The 18,515-nt window shown below is 43.7% G+C and overlaps 1 protein-coding gene across 1 annotated transcript in view; it reads left to right on the top strand.

Moving 5' to 3' along the window:
- Positions 1–12,409, top strand: part of LOC137562019 (vomeronasal type-2 receptor 26-like) — a 46,666-nt gene extending 34,257 nt beyond the window's left edge. The window contains exons 6-8 of the mRNA XM_068273361.1: positions 4,766–4,990; positions 11,155–11,278; positions 11,505–12,409. Of these exons, the coding sequence (XP_068129462.1) occupies positions 4,766–4,990; positions 11,155–11,278; positions 11,505–12,409 (1,254 nt within the window). The remainder of the gene's footprint in view (positions 1–4,765; positions 4,991–11,154; positions 11,279–11,504) is intronic.
- The last annotated feature ends 6,106 nt before the right edge of the window (positions 12,410–18,515 follow it).

The raw sequence follows: 18,515 nt of genomic DNA, 5'->3' as shown, positions 1-18,515 counted from the left end.
TGGCGGCATAGGGGAGGGGGAGGGCCCGCCCCCAAGAGTCATGGCTCCCACACGTCATGGCAGGGGGGAGGAGAGGCTGTGGGATCCACGTCACGTCAGGCTGTGCTCGCGGCTCAGGGCAGAGCAGCTGAAAGGAAGGGGGGTAGAAATAATGAGACATTCTACTGAGTATCTCGGATCTCGAATATTTCCCCATAGCCTGGGTCCAGGGATAGGAATGCCAGGATACGTGCACCAAGCTATTACTGTAAGACTAGCATAAGCACGGATAGGAAGTGTTTCCCAGCTAGGTGCAGGGAGACACGGAGCAGCGCAGATCAGGAAAGGGTCTGTACTGGTTTGCTTATGGGATTATTCCTTTAAGTGTGGCACCTTAATAGGTGATGCAGCATAAGTTCCCAATAGAGGAAAGGGGGGGGACAGTGCATCAGGGGGGTGCCGGAGTTGGAAAAAAGGGAGTTGACCAATCCAGGTATCCGTCGCCGCTGCTGCAGAGCGGTAACGTTTTTTCCCGGTTTTTGTCGTGGACAGGTCCAGAGTTTGACTAAGAGGTCTATGCTGGACTGGGGCTGTTTTTTTGTGCATTTTTTTCCGTCCACTGATTGGTCAAATATGTTTTTTTCCAGCTCCTATCAAGTGTAGCACAAAGAACAAGAACTGACAGCAGTTCATGGGGCAATTATACAGATGAAAGAATTGCCATTTACAGAGTGACAGTGTATCAGTACGGTGTTTGCCAGATGACTACCTACCACGTGGGCATTCAGGGATCTGCATACAGGCATGTGACGCTGGTATGCTTAGCCCTGCTCCCTGTGTAGTTTCAGTGCAAAGTGCTCCTTCCTACAGGGAGGCAGCCATTTTTTTTTTTTGTAGTATGGGGGTAGTGGCACGGCAAACATTGGTCAGAGGGTACAACACACGGAACTTCTAGCAGAGCTGATATCGCAATGAAGTTTTAGATCAGTAAATGCGAAAATGAGTAAGAGCATTGCAGGCTCACCTGCAAAGCAACAACAGGTGTGGCATCTGTAATCTGTGCATGCGACGGCCGCGCATGGACAGATAGGGGGGGGATGTGGAGGGAGCTTGCAATGAGGTGAGAGCTTCCAAAGGTGAAGTCCGCGGGAGCATATTGTACACAGGTAAGTACTGAGGACAGTACTTAGGTAGGGGAGAGAGGTTTAACTCCAATCTACCAAAAAGAGTAAACAGAGTTCATGATATGAGAACCATAAAGCAACGAGATCAATTACGGTATATATTGATCAATTTAAAGTGTACAGAGTACAAGCCGCAGGGTGAATCCCAAATCATTAATAAGAATTGATTTGTTTGTATTTCGATTTCAGGAGTTTGGCAATATGGACTCGAGACAGCTGCAGTGCTGGCAGCAAAGATGGAGATGTCAGTCGGATAAGCGAAAGGTTCCAGATGCCAATCTGAGGTTGGAGAACAGCGAGATTCCTGAAATTGGAAAGAGACTAAAACACGAGATTCCTGAGATTGGAAAGAGACTAAAAAGCGAGATTCCTGAAATTGGAAAGAGACTAAAAAACAAGATTTCGGAGATCGGAAAGAGACTAACAAAACTGTCTGAGCAAAGCATAGTGCAAATTGCTAATGTTTTTCTTTCCCAAGGTGGTGCTTTTATAATGAAGAGTACCGTGCTGATGGTGATCCTAGGTTGCCATTTCGTCCTAGGAGAACGAAGAGAGGACATTCTCATGTATAATAAGGGGTTAATGAGAATGCAAGGCCCAAGCATGTTAATGTTTGGTGACAAAGGTACTAATCCTTTCACACCTCCCTCCGCTTGGCACAGATGGACCATGCAGGGACGGAGGAAAAGAGAACTTGTGCCAGGTGAAAACAAATTTCATGGCACAAGGTGGGTGACAGATCTGAAGGGTCAGAGGTGCGGGCAGTATGAATTGAATGGCAGTGTAAATCTGCTATTGAATGTCACACTCCCAGAAGCAATGCACCGATCCAAAGGTTTGTTAAAAGGTACATTGCAGTACAATGGGTACATGCAAAAGGTGGAGTGTGTGATTCAGGGGTACCTTGTCTTGGTTATCCAGAGTAAGATGGTTCCAGATTGGAGAGGAACGAGCAGGAGGCATCAATTCTCCTGCCGGAGAGACGCAGGGGACAACATCACACTCTGGAACTACCAACAGAGAGTGCCTCTGAAACAACTATACACACGTAAAGGCTGGAAAGTCGAGGGGTGGTGGTTCTCGAAACAAGAAGTAAAAATCGAGATCGAGCCACATTTCCAGGTGACAACGAGGGTGGGGAGAGCGGTCCCGGGGGAGGGAAAGCCAACACAGGGAACCCCATTCACATTACATGGGTCACAACAGGGGACGATATTACACAGTCCATATGCAGTCGCTTATCCTCTGGCTAGTTGGGTAAGTGAAGAGGTACTCTTAATTGCAAAATTGCAAAGAGTACAGTCTTCCCGACCTCAGGTACATATTGTGCCTCAGGACATAAGGGGGGAAGAGGTCCAATCAGGACAGTTGGGGACATATTTTGTCAGGGAGATGCTTAAAGATCCTGTCCAACTGAGATTGGACAAGGGGAGGTATATCGATTTTTCTGGAGAAGGATCTTTTGCATGGAAGCTTCAATATGTTTGGGTGAACAAATGGAAACGGTGCAACATTCCTTTAGGCACCGCCACTTCCTTAGTTCCCACCTCAACCCATGTCTTACACCATGACCTGAGAGGTCAACCTTTTTTGGTGCTAGACGGGGAGGTGAAACGAGTAGAGTTGTCCTCATGCGGGCAATTCTCACAGAGGTACCTGTGTTTGCCGGGGCAAGTCAAAGTTAGTGAAGAAGCCTGCAGGCTCAATAACGCAGAATGCGAGGCTACCATTCAAAAGATCCACCCTGAAGCCAAACCGATAGTTCCGGTGGCTGAAGGAAAGGTTTGTTTTTTTAGCATCATGTCTAAGCACACATTCAAGGTACATTTTCATAATTGTTCCAATAAGGGGGATCTGTCAAGGGGAACATATTGGGTGAGCGGAGATCCCATATGGATCCGGTCATCCAGGTTTGATGACGTTATTTTTCAAATGGTTAAGAGAACTCTTAAGGTCAAAGTTTCACGGGTAGTTCCCGTCCTGAAGGAGAACACGACATGGGACAAAGGGGAACAGGGTTTGATCCAAGACGACCACACTTTGTTACAACGGTTAAACAAACAGTACACTAAGTTAGAGGTAAGATTTCACCATGATCCCGGTGATCTTAACGAGGTAGAACACAAAAATAAGCAGGTGAGTTCCAGTCTGACCTGGTGGAAAAGGTTTCCGGTGATGTTCTAGGGACACTCGGACTGGGCCTCTGCAGTTCAAAAGTTCTTCCTACACCCACTGGTCGTCTGGATGGGGATGACAACTTTAGGCATCATTATCCAGGTGAGGTTGCGTGTTAAAATTACGTAAAACAAATTAACCTGGTCAAGAGATTGGTGCCTCATAAACAATCTCATGAACCAATATTTTTAAATTAAGGGATATACAGGGTTACGGGTATAGGTTTAGTAGTACCGGTGATAGAGCTGATTGTATAAAGGCGCTCTTTTAGAAGGCACCTGGCACTGCTCCATTGAGTAACAAACAAACGAGTTTCACTTTTCTGTGGTCATGCAAGTTTGTGAGTGATACGCAAGTGACGCAAATGCTGAGCATGTGGTATAGAGGGATTTAGAAGTAGGGCCTCCCCAGAGAGCCTGGTTACAGGAAGACCAAGAGGTCTTGCTCTCTCTCTTCCAGGGATAACCGCCGAGAGCAGAGAAGTTGTGTGAGCACGAACATCGAAAAGTGAAACATAAAGGAAAGAAACCAGGTACGGTTAGGTTCAGAAGCTGGGATCTGCGGGTCAAGCCTTTTTAGGGGGGATTGTTATAATTTAAGTAGGCCTCAGTTATTTGGACTGAGTTAGTCAAAAAGGCTTGAGGAGCAGACCTGCCCTTTAAGGGGATTTTCTCTTAGAGAGAAAATCTGCAGTTCTGTCAGCAGAACTAGAACATACCAAGAAGCTGTTCTATGGACAAGGCCACAGGTCTCCCTGACCTGGGCATGTACCGCCACTAGAACAATAAACATCAGCCATATTTATTAAACACCACATTCTTGTATGTGGGGCAGAAGCCTCATTGAATATTAATCGAGTAGGTGTGTATGATGACACCACAAGTGGGTCCACCAATAGTCTGATCTAGGGGATGGCGAAGATGATGTCATATTTAACTCTTTCCTAGTCGGTATTAAACCGGGAGTGAGCGATGGGAGCTCACTCTGCTCCTTACTTTCACACTAGCTCGCAATGCTGACTGGGACCTCTAAGTATGTTCATTCCTTTCTGTAATCTGATATAATGTATGCTGTACATAGGTAGTCTAGTGTAACGTAGAGTAGATACAAGAAGACCTGGGTACCTTCAGCAGGAAGGTACTCACGCAGCTGTAACGCAACATGGTAATCTGCTTTGCCAGGATATGATGGACTATATCTGTATATATGTTTCCTGAATAAATAACGTGAATATTGAAAAAGCCTGAGAAAGTCTATCTCCTGCTTGCTGTTTTGAGAGTCAAGATATCTCACAGTCTGTGAGACGCAACTATAAGAAGTTGCTGGTGCCGGAAAAAGGTGATTAGAACAGTTTATAACAATATCAACATGGTTTAAGTTGCTAGATTAACTCTTTACCAAGTCAGCGGATTATCCTTCCTTACTAGGTGCTGCATGCTATGAAGTCTGTCCGGTTTACAACACAAGATGGCAGAGAGGTGTATTTCGATGTCAGTGGGAACCTTCCAGCCATGTACGACATTGTGAACTGGCAACTAGATCCACAAGGAGTACAGCAGATAAAAGTGGGCAGCTACAATGGCCGGGCCAAGGAAGGAGAGACGTTCACCATGAACACTAGCGCCATCTGGTGGACTAGAGACCAAAAGCAGGTAAAGGCTGGGCAAAAAAACACAGTCTACAGCTCAAGGCATGTTTATAAAACTTAAATAAAGCATGCACAGTAAGTAAAAATGCTGGCAGAAACCTTATTGTAAACAACTCAACAAATAAAAAGTATGTAGTAAGCCCCCAAATAGAGATGGCCCAGCCTTGGAGAACTCGTGGAGAAGCACATGATCAGTTTGATCAGCTGATAGATTTGTAAGCTTCTGATTTGCTGTGATGACTTCCTGGTTTAACACACGATCATGACCAGCAAATAGAGTTGGGCCGAACCTCCGATTTTAGGTTCGCGAACCGGGTTCGCGAACTTCCGCGGAAGGTTCGGTTTGCGTTAAAGTTCGCGAACCGCAATAGACTTCAATGGGGATGCGAACTTTGAAAAGAAAAAAAATTATGCTGGCCACAAAAGTGATGGAAAAGATGTTTCAAGGGGTCTAACACCTGGAGGGGGGCATGGCGGAGTGGGATACACGGCAAAAGTCCCCGGGAAAAATCTGGATTTGACGCAAAGCAGCGTTTTAAGGGCAGAAATCACATTGAATGCTAAATGACAGGCCTAAAGTGCTTTAAAACATCTTGCATGTGTATACATCAATCAGGTAGTGTAATTAAGGTACTGCTTCACACTGACACACCAAACTCACCGTGTAACGCACCGCAAACAGCTGTTTGTGTAGTGACGCCAGTGGCGGGTTCACTGAACAGAACAGGTATGCAGTGGCGGGTTCACTGAGCAGTACAGGTATGCAGTGGCAGGTTCACTGAACAGGTATGCAGTGGTGGGTTCACAGAACAGGTATGCAGTGGTGGGTTCACAGAACAGGTATGCAGTGGCAGGTTCACTGAACAGGTATGCAGTGGTGGGTTCACAGAACAGGTATGCAGTGGTGGGTTCACAGAACAGGTATGCAGTGGCAGGTTCACTGAACAGGTATGCAGTGGTGGGTTCACAGAACAGGTATGCAGTGGTGGGTTCACTGAACAGGTATGCAGTGGTGGGTTCACAGAACAGGTATGCAGTGGCAGGTTCACTGAACAGGTATGCAGTGGTGGGTTCACAGAACAGGTATGCAGTGGTGGGTTCACAGAACAGGTATGCAGTGGCAGGTTCACTGAACAGGTATGCAGTGGTGGGTTCACAGAACAGGTATGCAGTGGTGGGTTCACAGAACAGGTATGCAGTGGTGGGTTCACAGAACAGGTATGCAGTGGCAGGTTCACTGAACAGGTATGCAGTGGTGGGTTCACAGAACAGGTATGCAGTGGCAGGTTCACTGAACAGGTATGCAGTGGTGGGTTCACAGAACAGGTATGCAGTGGTGGGTTCACAGAACAGGTATGCAATGGTGGGTTCACAGAACAGGTATGCAGTGGTGGGTTCACAGAACAGGTATACAGTGGCAGGTTCACTGAACAGGTATGCAGTGGTGGGTTCACAGAACAGGTATGCAGTGGTGGGTTCACAGAACAGGTATGCAGTGGCAGGTTCACTGAACAGGTATGCAGTGGTGGGTTCACAGAACAGGTATGCAGTGGTGGGTTCACAGAACAGGTATGCAGTGGTGGGTTCACAGAACAGGTATGCAGTGGCAGGTTCACTGAACAGGTATGCAGTGGTGGGTTCACAGAACAGGTATGCAGTGGTGGGTTCACAGAACAGGTATGCAGTGGTGGGTTCACAGAACAGGTATGCAGTGGCAGGTTCACTGAACAGGTATGCAGTGGTGGGTTCACAGAACAGGTATGCAGTGGTGGGTTCACAGAACAGGTATGCAGTGGTGGGTTCACAGAACAGGTATGCAGTGGCAGGTTCACTGAACAGGTATGCAGTGGTCTCACTGAACAGAACAGGTATGCAGCCAGGAACAAGCTAAGCCTAACTAATCTTTCCCTATGAGAGACAGTCTGCAGCAGCTCGCCCTACTCTCACGAATGCAGGCACACGAGTGACCGTAATGGCCGCCGCTGCCTGCCTTATATAAGGGGGGTGGGGCTCCAGGGGCTAGTGTAGCCTAATTGGCTACACTGGGCCTGCTGACTGTGATGTAGAGGGTCAAAGTTGACCCTCCATGGTGCATTTTGGGGCGAACCGAACTTCCGCAAAGGTTCGCCTGCGGGACGCGAACGCGAACCACGGAAGTTCGCATGGAACCGTTCGCAGGCGAACCGTTCGGCCCAACTCTACCAGCAAATCAGAGCCTTACAAATCTATCAGCTGATCAAACTGGTCATGTGCTTCTCCATGAGTTCTCCAAGGCTGGGCCATCTCTACCCCCAAATAGTGAAAAGTTGATGAAGATGAAGAAAACGCACAGCTGCACGTTTTGTACACTTGATATTCAGAACTAGCCCAATATATTTTTTTTCCACAGTGCTGATAGTCAGAGAAAGTCTCCTGAAATTGGTGCCAGGCCAGCAATTAATCCAAGACAGATTTGTTAGACTGTCGTTGCACACCAAGCAATTCAGCAAGCAATGTGCCTAGCTAGTGGAAGGTCAGCACCCAATTCCAAGGTAGCAAGACATAGGTAGTAGCCGACACCATCTGAATATAAGTTCTTTATTGATTAAAATGACACATGACTGTACAAAATAGCGATGTTTTGGAGGAGTGTCCTCCTTTCTCAAGCTCTATCAGTGTCTAACATAATGCTTTATATACAAGCTGATGTAGAATCTACCAATCACATGTATGTGCCACTCTGTGGCGATCAATCCCCTCCCGTCGGACCTGATGGGAAACTTCTTATTAGTATGCAAAAATACATGCGCAAATATGTACGCCTCATCCTACGCGATGGGGTGGACTCTCAGGACACTGACTTGACACAAACTGCCGACTAGTCAGAGAGAGGCAGATGTTGACATCACTCACTGGTTACGCCCGCAACAGTGCGGCGGACCAGATGGGGAACTGACTCTCCTGCGGCCACTCAAGCTGCCGCCCACTGGTGTGGCGTATAGTAACCACATGAGCGCTGATATCAGCCGCTCACATGACCATTAATGTGTGCATTGGACTCCCAGGGTCTGGGGAGAGTCAGTTCCCCATCTGGTCCGCCGCACTGTTGTGGGCGTGACCAGCGAGTGATGTCACCTACTGCCTCCGTCTGACTGGTCGGCGGTTTGCGTCAACTCGGTGTCCTGAGAGTTCGCCTCCGCCCCATCGCGTAGGATTAGGCGTACGTATGTGCGCATTTGTTTGTGCATACTAATAAGAGGTTCCCCATCAGGTCCGCATGGCAAGACGGGAGGGGATTGGTCGCCACAGAGTGGCACATACATGTGATTGGTTGAATCTCCATCAGCTTGTATATAAAAGGATTGTGTGTTAAAGGAATACTATCGATTCACATATTTTTTTCAATTGACACAGGAATTGTTTGGGAAGTGCTGCTAAGTACTGGTGTATACATTTTAGTAGCAACTTCTTTGTTTACTGTTATCAAAATACATTCAAAGTTTAGTGACGCCAAAACTGACGGCTGACTGAGCCATGAGGAGAGGGGAAATTCCCCTCACACTTGATCAGTGAACTCTATGTGTAGCTCTGTGTGTGACAGAGAAGAGAGCTCCCAACAGCTGCAGCTCCTGTGTCCTGTGTTTCTGAATGAAGTGTCTGAAGAGAGCAGAGGAAATGTAACTAATTCTCACAGCATTTCATACTGTTTTCGCTTTCAGAGTTTGATATGTTTGATATTTGCTTTCTGTAGTCTGATATGCAACTCTGGCTGTGCATTGAAGCAGACCCCCCTTCTGCAATTGATTTGTCCCAATATACAGTGGTGTGAAAAACTATTTGCCCCCTTCCTGATTTCTTATTCTTTTGCATGTTTGTCACACTTAAATGTTTCTGCTCATCAAAAACCGTTAACTATTAGTCAAAGATAACATAATTGAACACAAAATGCAGTTTTAAATGATGGTTTTTATTATTTAGTGAGAAAAAAACCTCCAAATCTACATGGCCCTGTGTGAAAAAGTGATTGCCCCCCTTGTTAAACAATAACTTAACTGTGGTTTATCACATCTGAGTTCAATTTCTGTAGTCACCCCCAGGCCTGATTACTGCCACACCTGTTTCAATCAAGAAATCACTTAAATAGGAGCTATCTGACACAGAGAAGTAGACCAAAAGCACCTCAAAAGCTAGACATCATGCCAAGATCCAAAGAAATTCAGGAACAAATGAGAACAAAGTACTGTAATTGAGATCTATCAGTCTGGTAAAGGTTATAAAGCCATTTCTAAAGCTTTGGGACTCCAGCGAACCACAGTGAGAGCCATTATCCACAAATGGCAAAAACATGGAACTATGATGAACCTTCCCAGGAGTGGCTGGCCGACCAAAATTACCCCAAGAGCGCAGAGAAAACTCATCCGAGAGGCCACAAAAGACCCCAGGACAACATCTAAAGAACTGCAGGCCTCACTTGCCTCAATTAAGGTCATTGTTCACGACTCCACCATAAGAAAGAGACTGGGCAAAAACGGTCTGCATGGCAGATATCCAAGGCGCAAACCACTTTTAAGCAAAAAGAACATTAAGGCTCGTCTCAATTTTGCTAAAAAAAAACAACATCTCAATGATTGGCAAGACTTTTGGGAAAATATGTTGTGGACCGACGAGACAAAAGTTGAACTTTTTGGAAGGTGCGTGTCCCGTTACATCTGGCGTAGAAGTAACACAGCATTTCAGCAAAAGAACATCATACCAACAAGAAAATATGGTGGTGGTAGTGTGATGGTCTGGGGTTGTTTTGCTGCTTCAGGACCTGGAAGGCTTGCTGTGATAGATGGAACCATGAATTCTACTGTCTACCAAAAAATCCTGAAGGAGAATGTCCGGCCATCTGTTCGTCAATTCAAGCTGAAGCGATCTTGGGTGCTGCAGCAGGACAATGACCCAAAACACACCAGCAAATGCACCTCTGAATGGCTGAAGAAAAACAAAATGAAGACTTTGGAGTGGCCTAGTCAAAGTCCTGACCTGAATCCTATTGAGATGTTGTGGCATGACCTTAAAAAGGCGGTTCATGCTAGAAAACCCTCAAATAAAGCTGAATTACAACAATTCTGCAAAGATGAGTGGGCCAAAATTCCTCCAGAGCGCTGTAAAAGACTCGTTGCAAGTTATCGCAAATGCTTGATTGCAGTTATTTCTGCTAAGGGTGGCCCAACCAGTTATTAGGTTCAGGGGGCAATTTCTTTTTCACACAGGGCCATGTAGGTTTTGAGTTATTTTTCTCACTAAATAATAAAAACCATCATTTAAAACTGCATTTTGTGTTCAATGATGTTATCTTTGACTAATAGTTAACGGTTTTTGATGAGCAGAAACATTTAAGTGTGACAAACATGCAAAAGAATAAGAAATCAGGAAGGGGGCAAATAGTTTTTCACACCACTGTAGCTAAATCCTACCCTCAATAAATTACAGTTTTTGCCTTGATATTTAACATGAAAAGTAGGAAAATGTTTACACAGCTACTTAGACATTATTTGCACACTGTCATTTTAGAACACTTGGGTATCGATATTATTCCTTTAAGCATTATGTTAGACACTTATAGAGCTTGAGAAAGGAGGATACTCCTCCGAAACATCGCTACTTTGTCATGTGTCATGTGTCTTTGTCATGTGTCTTTTTAATCAATAAAGAGCTTATATTCAGATGAAGCCGGCTACTACCTATGTCTAGCAATCAATCTAAGGTAATCCACACCCAAACTGTGTAAAGAAAGGAAAGCTTGGCAGCAAATTTGGCAGGTAGGGATAGAATCACTGGTGATGGAAGGACACGTGCTGCTCATTGTCTTGTAGCCAGGTAGAAGGAGAGGAAACTTGTGCCAACTTGTTGGTGCCTCTGATGTCGAGTTGGTATGCAAAACGGCTGTCAGGCCATACCTAACCCCCACTGCTCTCCACTGTGTGTGATGCCAGTTTGAATCAAATAAAAGGTCTCTTTTCCTCTCCTTCTACCTGGTAATCCACACCCACCAATTTAGGAGCAGTATGGTAGATTGATAAGCATAGTTGGTCCATGTCAAGAAGCAAAATACTTCAATTTGTAGATCCTTATCTGTTTTTTTACGACTAGGATTATGTCCTGTACATCTTTTGGTATGTTTTGCCTTTCTTTTTTGTCCAGGTTCCGACCTCTGTCTGCAGCCCAAGTTGCCCTCCCGGCTTTAGGAAAGCTGTTATTCCTAGGAAGCCTGTGTGCTGTTACCAGTGTGTGGCATGTCCCCAGGCCGGCATCTCAAATCAGACAGGTAAGGTTGTTATTTTGCCTGTCCAAGCTACATTTCCTTCCATGTCTCATCTAGGCACGAGGGTGACGCATGCTTACATTATCACTCAATGACATTTCCATCTGAAATTACGGTAAAGAACCAGGCATCTGCTCCTTTGACATCCACCTGCCTCCCATGTGCTTCTTCCTCTATTGGTGTACACCATATTAGATTTTTAAGTCCAAATGTATCTCTTATTTTTCAGATTCTGTGGATTGCCTACGATGTCCATGGGACCAGTGGCCAACTGTCCAACAAAATGAGTGTCTCCTGAAAGCTATTGAGTTTCTTTCCTATGAAGACCCATTGGGGGCCACTATAGTCACCACAAGCATCACCTCTTCCACAATCCCGGTTGCCATTTTAGGACTTTTTATCCACTATAAGTCTACTCCCATTGTCAGGGCCAACAACTACACTCTAAGTTGTCTTCTCCTAGTGTCCTTGTGCTTCTGCTTTCTTTGCTCCTTAATGCTCATTGGCTACCCACACCCAGAAAAATGTCTCCTGCGTCAAGTGGTTTTTGGTATAATTTTTTCACTCAGCGTCTCTTGTATCTTGGCCAAAAATATTACAGTTGTGACAGCCTTCAAGGCAACCAAACCTGGGCACAGCCTGAAAAAATTGACTGGGGCCAAGATGCCCTACCTTGTTATCAGCTGTTGTGTCTTTTTACAAGTATTTATATGTATAACTTGGTTATCCACAACTCCGCCATTTCCTCAGCATGACATCTTCAGCCAACAGGAAGTCATAACCGCCAGCTGCAATGAAGGCTCCAGCACGGCTTTCTGGTGTATGCTTGGCTATTTGGCTCTGCTGGCCTCCATTAGCTTTGTGCTTGCCTTCCTGGCTCGGAGGCTTCCAGACACCTTCAACGAGGCCAAATATATCACGTTTAGTATGCTGGCCTTCCTCAGCGTCTGGGTGTCCTTCATTCCAGCATACCTCAGTACTCGTGGCAAGTACATGGTGGCCATGGAAGTCTTTGCCATCTTGTTTTCCAGCTGGGCTCTTATTATATGTATCTTCGTGCCCAAATGTTACGTTATCCTTTTAAGACCAGAGCTGAACACCAAGGAAAATGTGATGGGAAAGGGAAAAAAGTGATGCCACAGGTGTCTGTGTTTGACAGAGGTCTTAGGCTGGGTTCACACTCATCAGTTTCTCTGTGCATTCTCTGCACAGGAAAACTGAGAGCCAATGTTAATCAATGAGCCAGTTCACACTTGAATGTGGTTTTTTTTCACAAAGCCAAGATCAGCAGCACCACTCTTGAAGAAATAGCTCTTTATTCAGACACATAATTAAAATCACATGCCAAATAAATGGGCTTAGACGCAGCTGCTATGTTATTACAACTGTCTTTTCACTTAAATTTACAGTCAGCTATGCATGATGCATATTTAAAGTGCCATGCCATTCAAAAAACAATTGCAGTGAATTACCGCCTGTCAGTTTCTCACGTTTACCGGCCTGGCACCCACCCCAGGCACTGTTCGGTTAAAGTAGTGAAAGCTGCTAGAGAGGGGAGGTCAGAGTGAGTGACTGGCCAGTTGGAAAGGGGGAGGTCAGAGTGAGTGACTGGCCCGGTAGAGAGGGGGAGGGGTAGTTTCTGGTGGGTGAGCAACCAGGCAGAGGTGAGGAAGGTGGAATAAATGGTTTGACTGGTAAAACGGATTGCATTTTAAACCTATTCCGTATTGTATAAATTTTGCTAATAAAGTATGATGCAAAATCTTCATCTGGTAAACATGAAGATGGGGAGGAGGTGGGGGGCGGAGTAGGGAGTTTAAGATGTTAAAAGGTTATTTAGGGTTATGAGATTGAGTGGAGATAAGTGAGGAGAAATATGACTGCTCTGCAAGGGGAAGGGTATCTCTGAGCAGTTGCAGCATTTTTTATAATGCTGGAAGTCTTCTGCAGTCCTCCACCATTGCTCTGCCACCCTAGACTCGCTTTATACTATTGCTAAAAATGCTAACATTTAAGATACATGAAAACACACAAATAATAAAAAAAAATTCCCAGAGTAAAATGAGCTATAAATTACTGTTCTAAAATGTTGCTGTCACTTACAGTAGATGGTAGAAATCTGATAGAACTGACAGGTTTTGAACTGGCCCATCTACTCATGGGGGGAGTCTCAGGGCTTTCTTCAATTCAAAAGTACCTAGTGAATGGCAGTTGCTCAGTCCAACTGGCAGACTTGTGTGCAAACAGGTAGGGGGTCGGCCTGCACATTTGTATAAATCCTTTTCAAGGAGTGCTTTTGTGAAGAATAAGTTGCATTATTTACTGGAAATGCTTTGACAAATAAAAGAGCAGAAGAATTACATAGATGGTGCCGGCTTTATCTTCTTTACTTTGTAAAGAATAAAGGTAATGCTGTGAATCCCCCATGAGGAGGTGGACTAGTCCAAAACCTGTCAGTTTCATCACATTTCTACTAAATCTGGTAGGTGACAGCAACATAGGGGAAAACGTAATTTATGGTTCATTTTACTCTGGAGGAATCGTACTTTTTATGAATTAAATTTTACAATTTTTCACAGTGGTCCTTTAATTGTTTTCTGTGCCTGGGTTTAAAGGTTTAATTTTTTATCTAATCCTTGTCAACTATTTTTCAGTTGGAATCTACAGGTTACTTAAGCAAATAAATACAATACAGTGTTTATGTGACTAGTCCGTACGTCTTACACACTGGAGTTGAATAACATAGCCAAGACTGAACTCCCCTGTGACATAAGCAATATTAGATCACGCATTGCCTTTGTACAGCTAGAAAAAAATCATTTCACGTCAGCCCAAGTGCTTGGATTCCCCATTGCTGCAGCTGAATAACAGCAAATAGTCCCAGGTGGGCCGAGGGGAAAATGCAGCACCTGGGCTGTAAGTGGCGTAAAGCTGTTAAGTGTCAAATAAGGCAGGGATAATGTTTCTGCAGATAATGAGGGCATCAGAGAGGTAATTGTGTGTGAGCTGGCGCAGTGTACACACAACTCCCCTCTGAGCACAGGTCCAGGCCCAGATGTCAGCTCAGAACTCTAATGACATTTAATTACCCCGCCTTCACACCTGCCACACCTTGTCTCACCTAGAGGGCCCTCCTGTAATAGGCCTGAGCCTCCCCAGCCCTCTGTGTGTGTGAGATGCAGGAAGGATGGAAAATCTAAGCAGCATCTGTCTCTGAGGACGGGACGCAGGTTCTACCTCTCCAGCTAATACACTGTCATTATACGCCATGATGGCAGCTTATCCTGGGAGTCTCTGCAAGGGAAAATTATTATTTTTATCTGATTAACAGAAAAATGGTTCATTACAGGCTGCTTTTATTATAGACCTGTAAAATCAGGAGAAAACATATAGCATCTGTATATTTGAATGTCGATAAACATGCACTTAAAGTATCAGAAATGGTTATTCAAGTGTAAATTAAATAAAACACTGTAAATAATAAAAAATAATTATATTATTTAATGGTACTTATTGTATTTATTTTACCAACTCTTGGTAGTAGTTGTATTATTATTATTATTACTACTACTACTACTACTACTACTACTACTACTACTACTACTACTACTACTACTACTACTACTACTACTACTACTACTACTACTACTACTACTACTACTACTACTACTACTACTACTACTACTACTACTACTACTACTACTACTACTACTACTACTACTACTACTACTACTACTACTACTACTACTACTACTACTACTACTACTACTACTACTACTACTACTACTATGAGATACAAAGAATACTATTATTATTATCATAAGTATTTTTTCACCAATTATTATTATTACTGTATTATATTTTTATTTTGCCATTATTTATTATAAAAAAATAATTTTGCAATAAATAACAGTAATAATAATAACAAATATTATTATTACTGTTACTACCACCATAAGATAGAAAAATAATATTGTCATTAACAATATTTTTTCTACAAATATTATTATTACTATTATAATAAACAATAAATTAGCAATAATTATAATAATAATAATAAATATTATTATTACTGTTGCTACTACCATAAGATAAAACATTGTTGCTCCTGAGATGTCACTCATATCTGTGAATGAGTGTGGCTAAAAGATATGCATTGTTTTTATTATTAATAATAATATAGCTGGTAATTAAAGAGTCATATCAATGATAATAACTGGTATATTAGTATTATTTACTGTTATATTATTATTAATAATAAAAACAAGGCATTTCTTTTAGCCACCCTCATTCACAGATATGAGTGATATCTCTTATCTCTAATGATCTGATAGGCTAATTGGTGTAATGGTGTAATGGTTAAGGGCTCTGCCTCTGACGCAGGAGACCAGGGTTCGAATCTCGGCTCTGCCTGTTCAGTAAGCCAGCACTTATTCAGTAGGAGACCTTAGGCAAGTCTTCCTAACACTGCTACTGCCTATAGAGCGCGCCCTAGTGGCTGCAGCTCTGGCGCTTTGAGTCCGCAAGGAGAAAAGCGTAATATAAATGTTATTTGTCTTGTTTAATTTGTATTTTACAAAGTTTTTTTAGTTATTAGATAGAGCTTATTTTACTTATTTAGAAATGGCAGATAACATTTACAGCAAACACATTAAGGTTCCGTTCACACCTTGCCTGTGGCATTCGTTTTGTTCTGTTTATTGCGTTCTGTCAAAATGGACAATATAATCTCATCCCAACGTGATGCAATTGTACGTCTATGGTCCATTCACATCGTCAAATGAGCAGTGTGGTGCCGCGGGTTCTGTTGGGATAACTGCAGTGCATTTACCAGGAGCCAAACTACAGGCACTCACCCAGCCACCCCCCCCCCCCCCTCTTCCACCATCGGTTCTATCCAGCACTACCACTGCAGCCACTAGGTGTCCTCTGGTCTGGGCCTTCCTCTCATTCTGAGTTTCTCTGCACATCACATGACTTCACACAACTTGTAGATGACTGAGAGGGACGCAGAGACGACAGGGCACCTAGTGGCTGCAGCGGTAGCTTTAGAGACCCACCAGTGGAAGAGATAAGCCCCAGTCATCACTGCCGCCCCGCTGATCTGTGCGAACACTTTCATTCCAGCGCAGGAGACTTGGGCGCAGCCGGCGCCACCATAGAATAGGAATTACAGCTATAGCGGGAGCACAGTGAGTAACTTTGGCGCCGTCAGAAGATTGGGCTGAAGTTACTTATAAAACACTGTAATTCAGCCGCCAGCAATTGCTGGAAGCTGAATTATATCATTCCCCACCATCCATGGCGGCCTGAAGGGGGAATAGTATTTAACATAGCTGGGAACTTGTGCAGGAGCAGGATCAGCAATACCGGCTGTATCCTGCGCCCAAGTCTCCTGGTGGCGATTCCTCTCGTACACGATCTGTGGGTCTCGATGAGCAGACACAGCAAGGGGAGCAAAAGAGGGGCCCGTGGTGGAGGAGGAGTAAGGAAGAAGTCTAGGCCCTTCCACTCCACCGCAAACTCCCCCCCCCCCCCCTTTCCCACAATCGCTACCATGCTACCCCATAGTTACACTACTTGGGTCTAAGGTTATTAAAGAGGGAGAAAAGGGTTGCTGAGACTGAATAGTAAGGGACAGCCTAAGGCCGGTGAGGGCAAAGTGGCCACCACAATCCCCAGACCTGAACATTATTGAGCATTTATGGTCGTTTTTAGAGATTAATGTAAGAAGTCGATTTCTGTCGCCATCGTCTCTAAAAGAACTGGAGGGTGTTTTAACTGAAGAATGGGCTAAAATTCCTTTGGAAACAATTCACAATTTGTATGAATCAATACCTCGGGGAATTGAGGCTGTAATTGCCGCAAAAGGTGGACCTACACCATATTAAAATATATTTTGTTGATTTTCAAGGTGTTTCCATTATTTTGTCCAAGCCCTGTACATAAAATGCATTATTTGTAACATTTCATGTTTATTTATTTTTTTAATAATCTAAAAATCTAATAAATTAATTTAAAAAAAAGGGACGCTATGTTTCCACCTAGAGGATTTTTTCTGTTGTCTGGTTTTGTGTTTTTGATTTTCCTCTGTTTTGGCCTTGAGTTTAGATTTCATAAAAGTGTACTAATTTTTCTGACTTCTCTAAGCCACAGATACAAAATATACCTCCCGGGCCCTGATGCGTATTTCTAACCATTACATATGTAATATCAGTCACACTGTAAATCACAGTACAGAAGAAACTCAATACGGATAGCCTTTCCACTGTTTATAATTGTTGCTGATATTATTTCACAGTACAACATCGCCCTCTGCTGGCCAGGTTCATCACTTTCCTAGAACGTCTGAGTTTTCAAAATGAATAGACAGAAATGTCAATTACAGCCATGCTTGTGGTTCTACTTCTCTATGACATAATAATAATATTATATCCTGTTAATCTCCATGGCGGTATTTACGATTATAAACGACAATACAAAACATGCTGTGAACAGTATTGACGTGCATATATGTCAATACTCTCCTGCACTGTATACCAGACCCTTGCTTGATGCATTTTGCCAAGTTACAGGGAAAAAAAGGTTCTGAAAATTGATTGGATCACTTTTTGCACAGAAATCCTGAGGAAATTGAACGCCAGGGAGGGGATGAGCAGAAACTATGCCAGTGTGAATTTACGCATCGTAGTTCGTAGGCGAAGTTTCAAAACTATGCTTAAGAATTTATGCGTAGCGAAGTACGGTTACGCGTAGCTTAAGCCCACTACGCGTAGTTAACATGTGTATTGCGTAGTGAACTACGAATGTGTTACTCGCGTCTATTTTTCCGCGTATAATTGTATGTTTACAAATTTACGTACTGGAAAGGGGAATGTACGCATAGAAGAGTTCCCGGTGTAAGCATTTAACAGAGAAATTACTGCAGAAAAATATCCGCATACGGGCATAAGCATCCGCATACAGTACGCTTCACACTATGCATAATTGCGTATTTTAACGCGTAGTCTATGAAATGCATACGAAGCGCAATGATATATTAGGAAACAAATAACTGGTGCAAAAATCCAAAAGTAAATGCAAATACTCTCTTTATTAGGCCAATTACAAAACCTATAAAAACAATTAAAAACAAGGCAATGCCATGCCCAGCCCATAGGCCCCTTGTATCATATAATAATGGCAATAACCCCTGCAATCAATCAAAAAAAAAAACTGCACAGAAAAAGACATCTATATG

The sequence above is a fragment of the Hyperolius riggenbachi genome, chromosome 3 (genome assembly GCF_040937935.1).
Source record: "Hyperolius riggenbachi isolate aHypRig1 chromosome 3, aHypRig1.pri, whole genome shotgun sequence".
Lineage (NCBI taxonomy): Eukaryota > Metazoa > Chordata > Amphibia > Anura > Hyperoliidae > Hyperolius > Hyperolius riggenbachi.
Note: the sequence above shows the minus strand (reverse complement) of the source record. Positions and strands in the feature narration are given on the sequence as shown.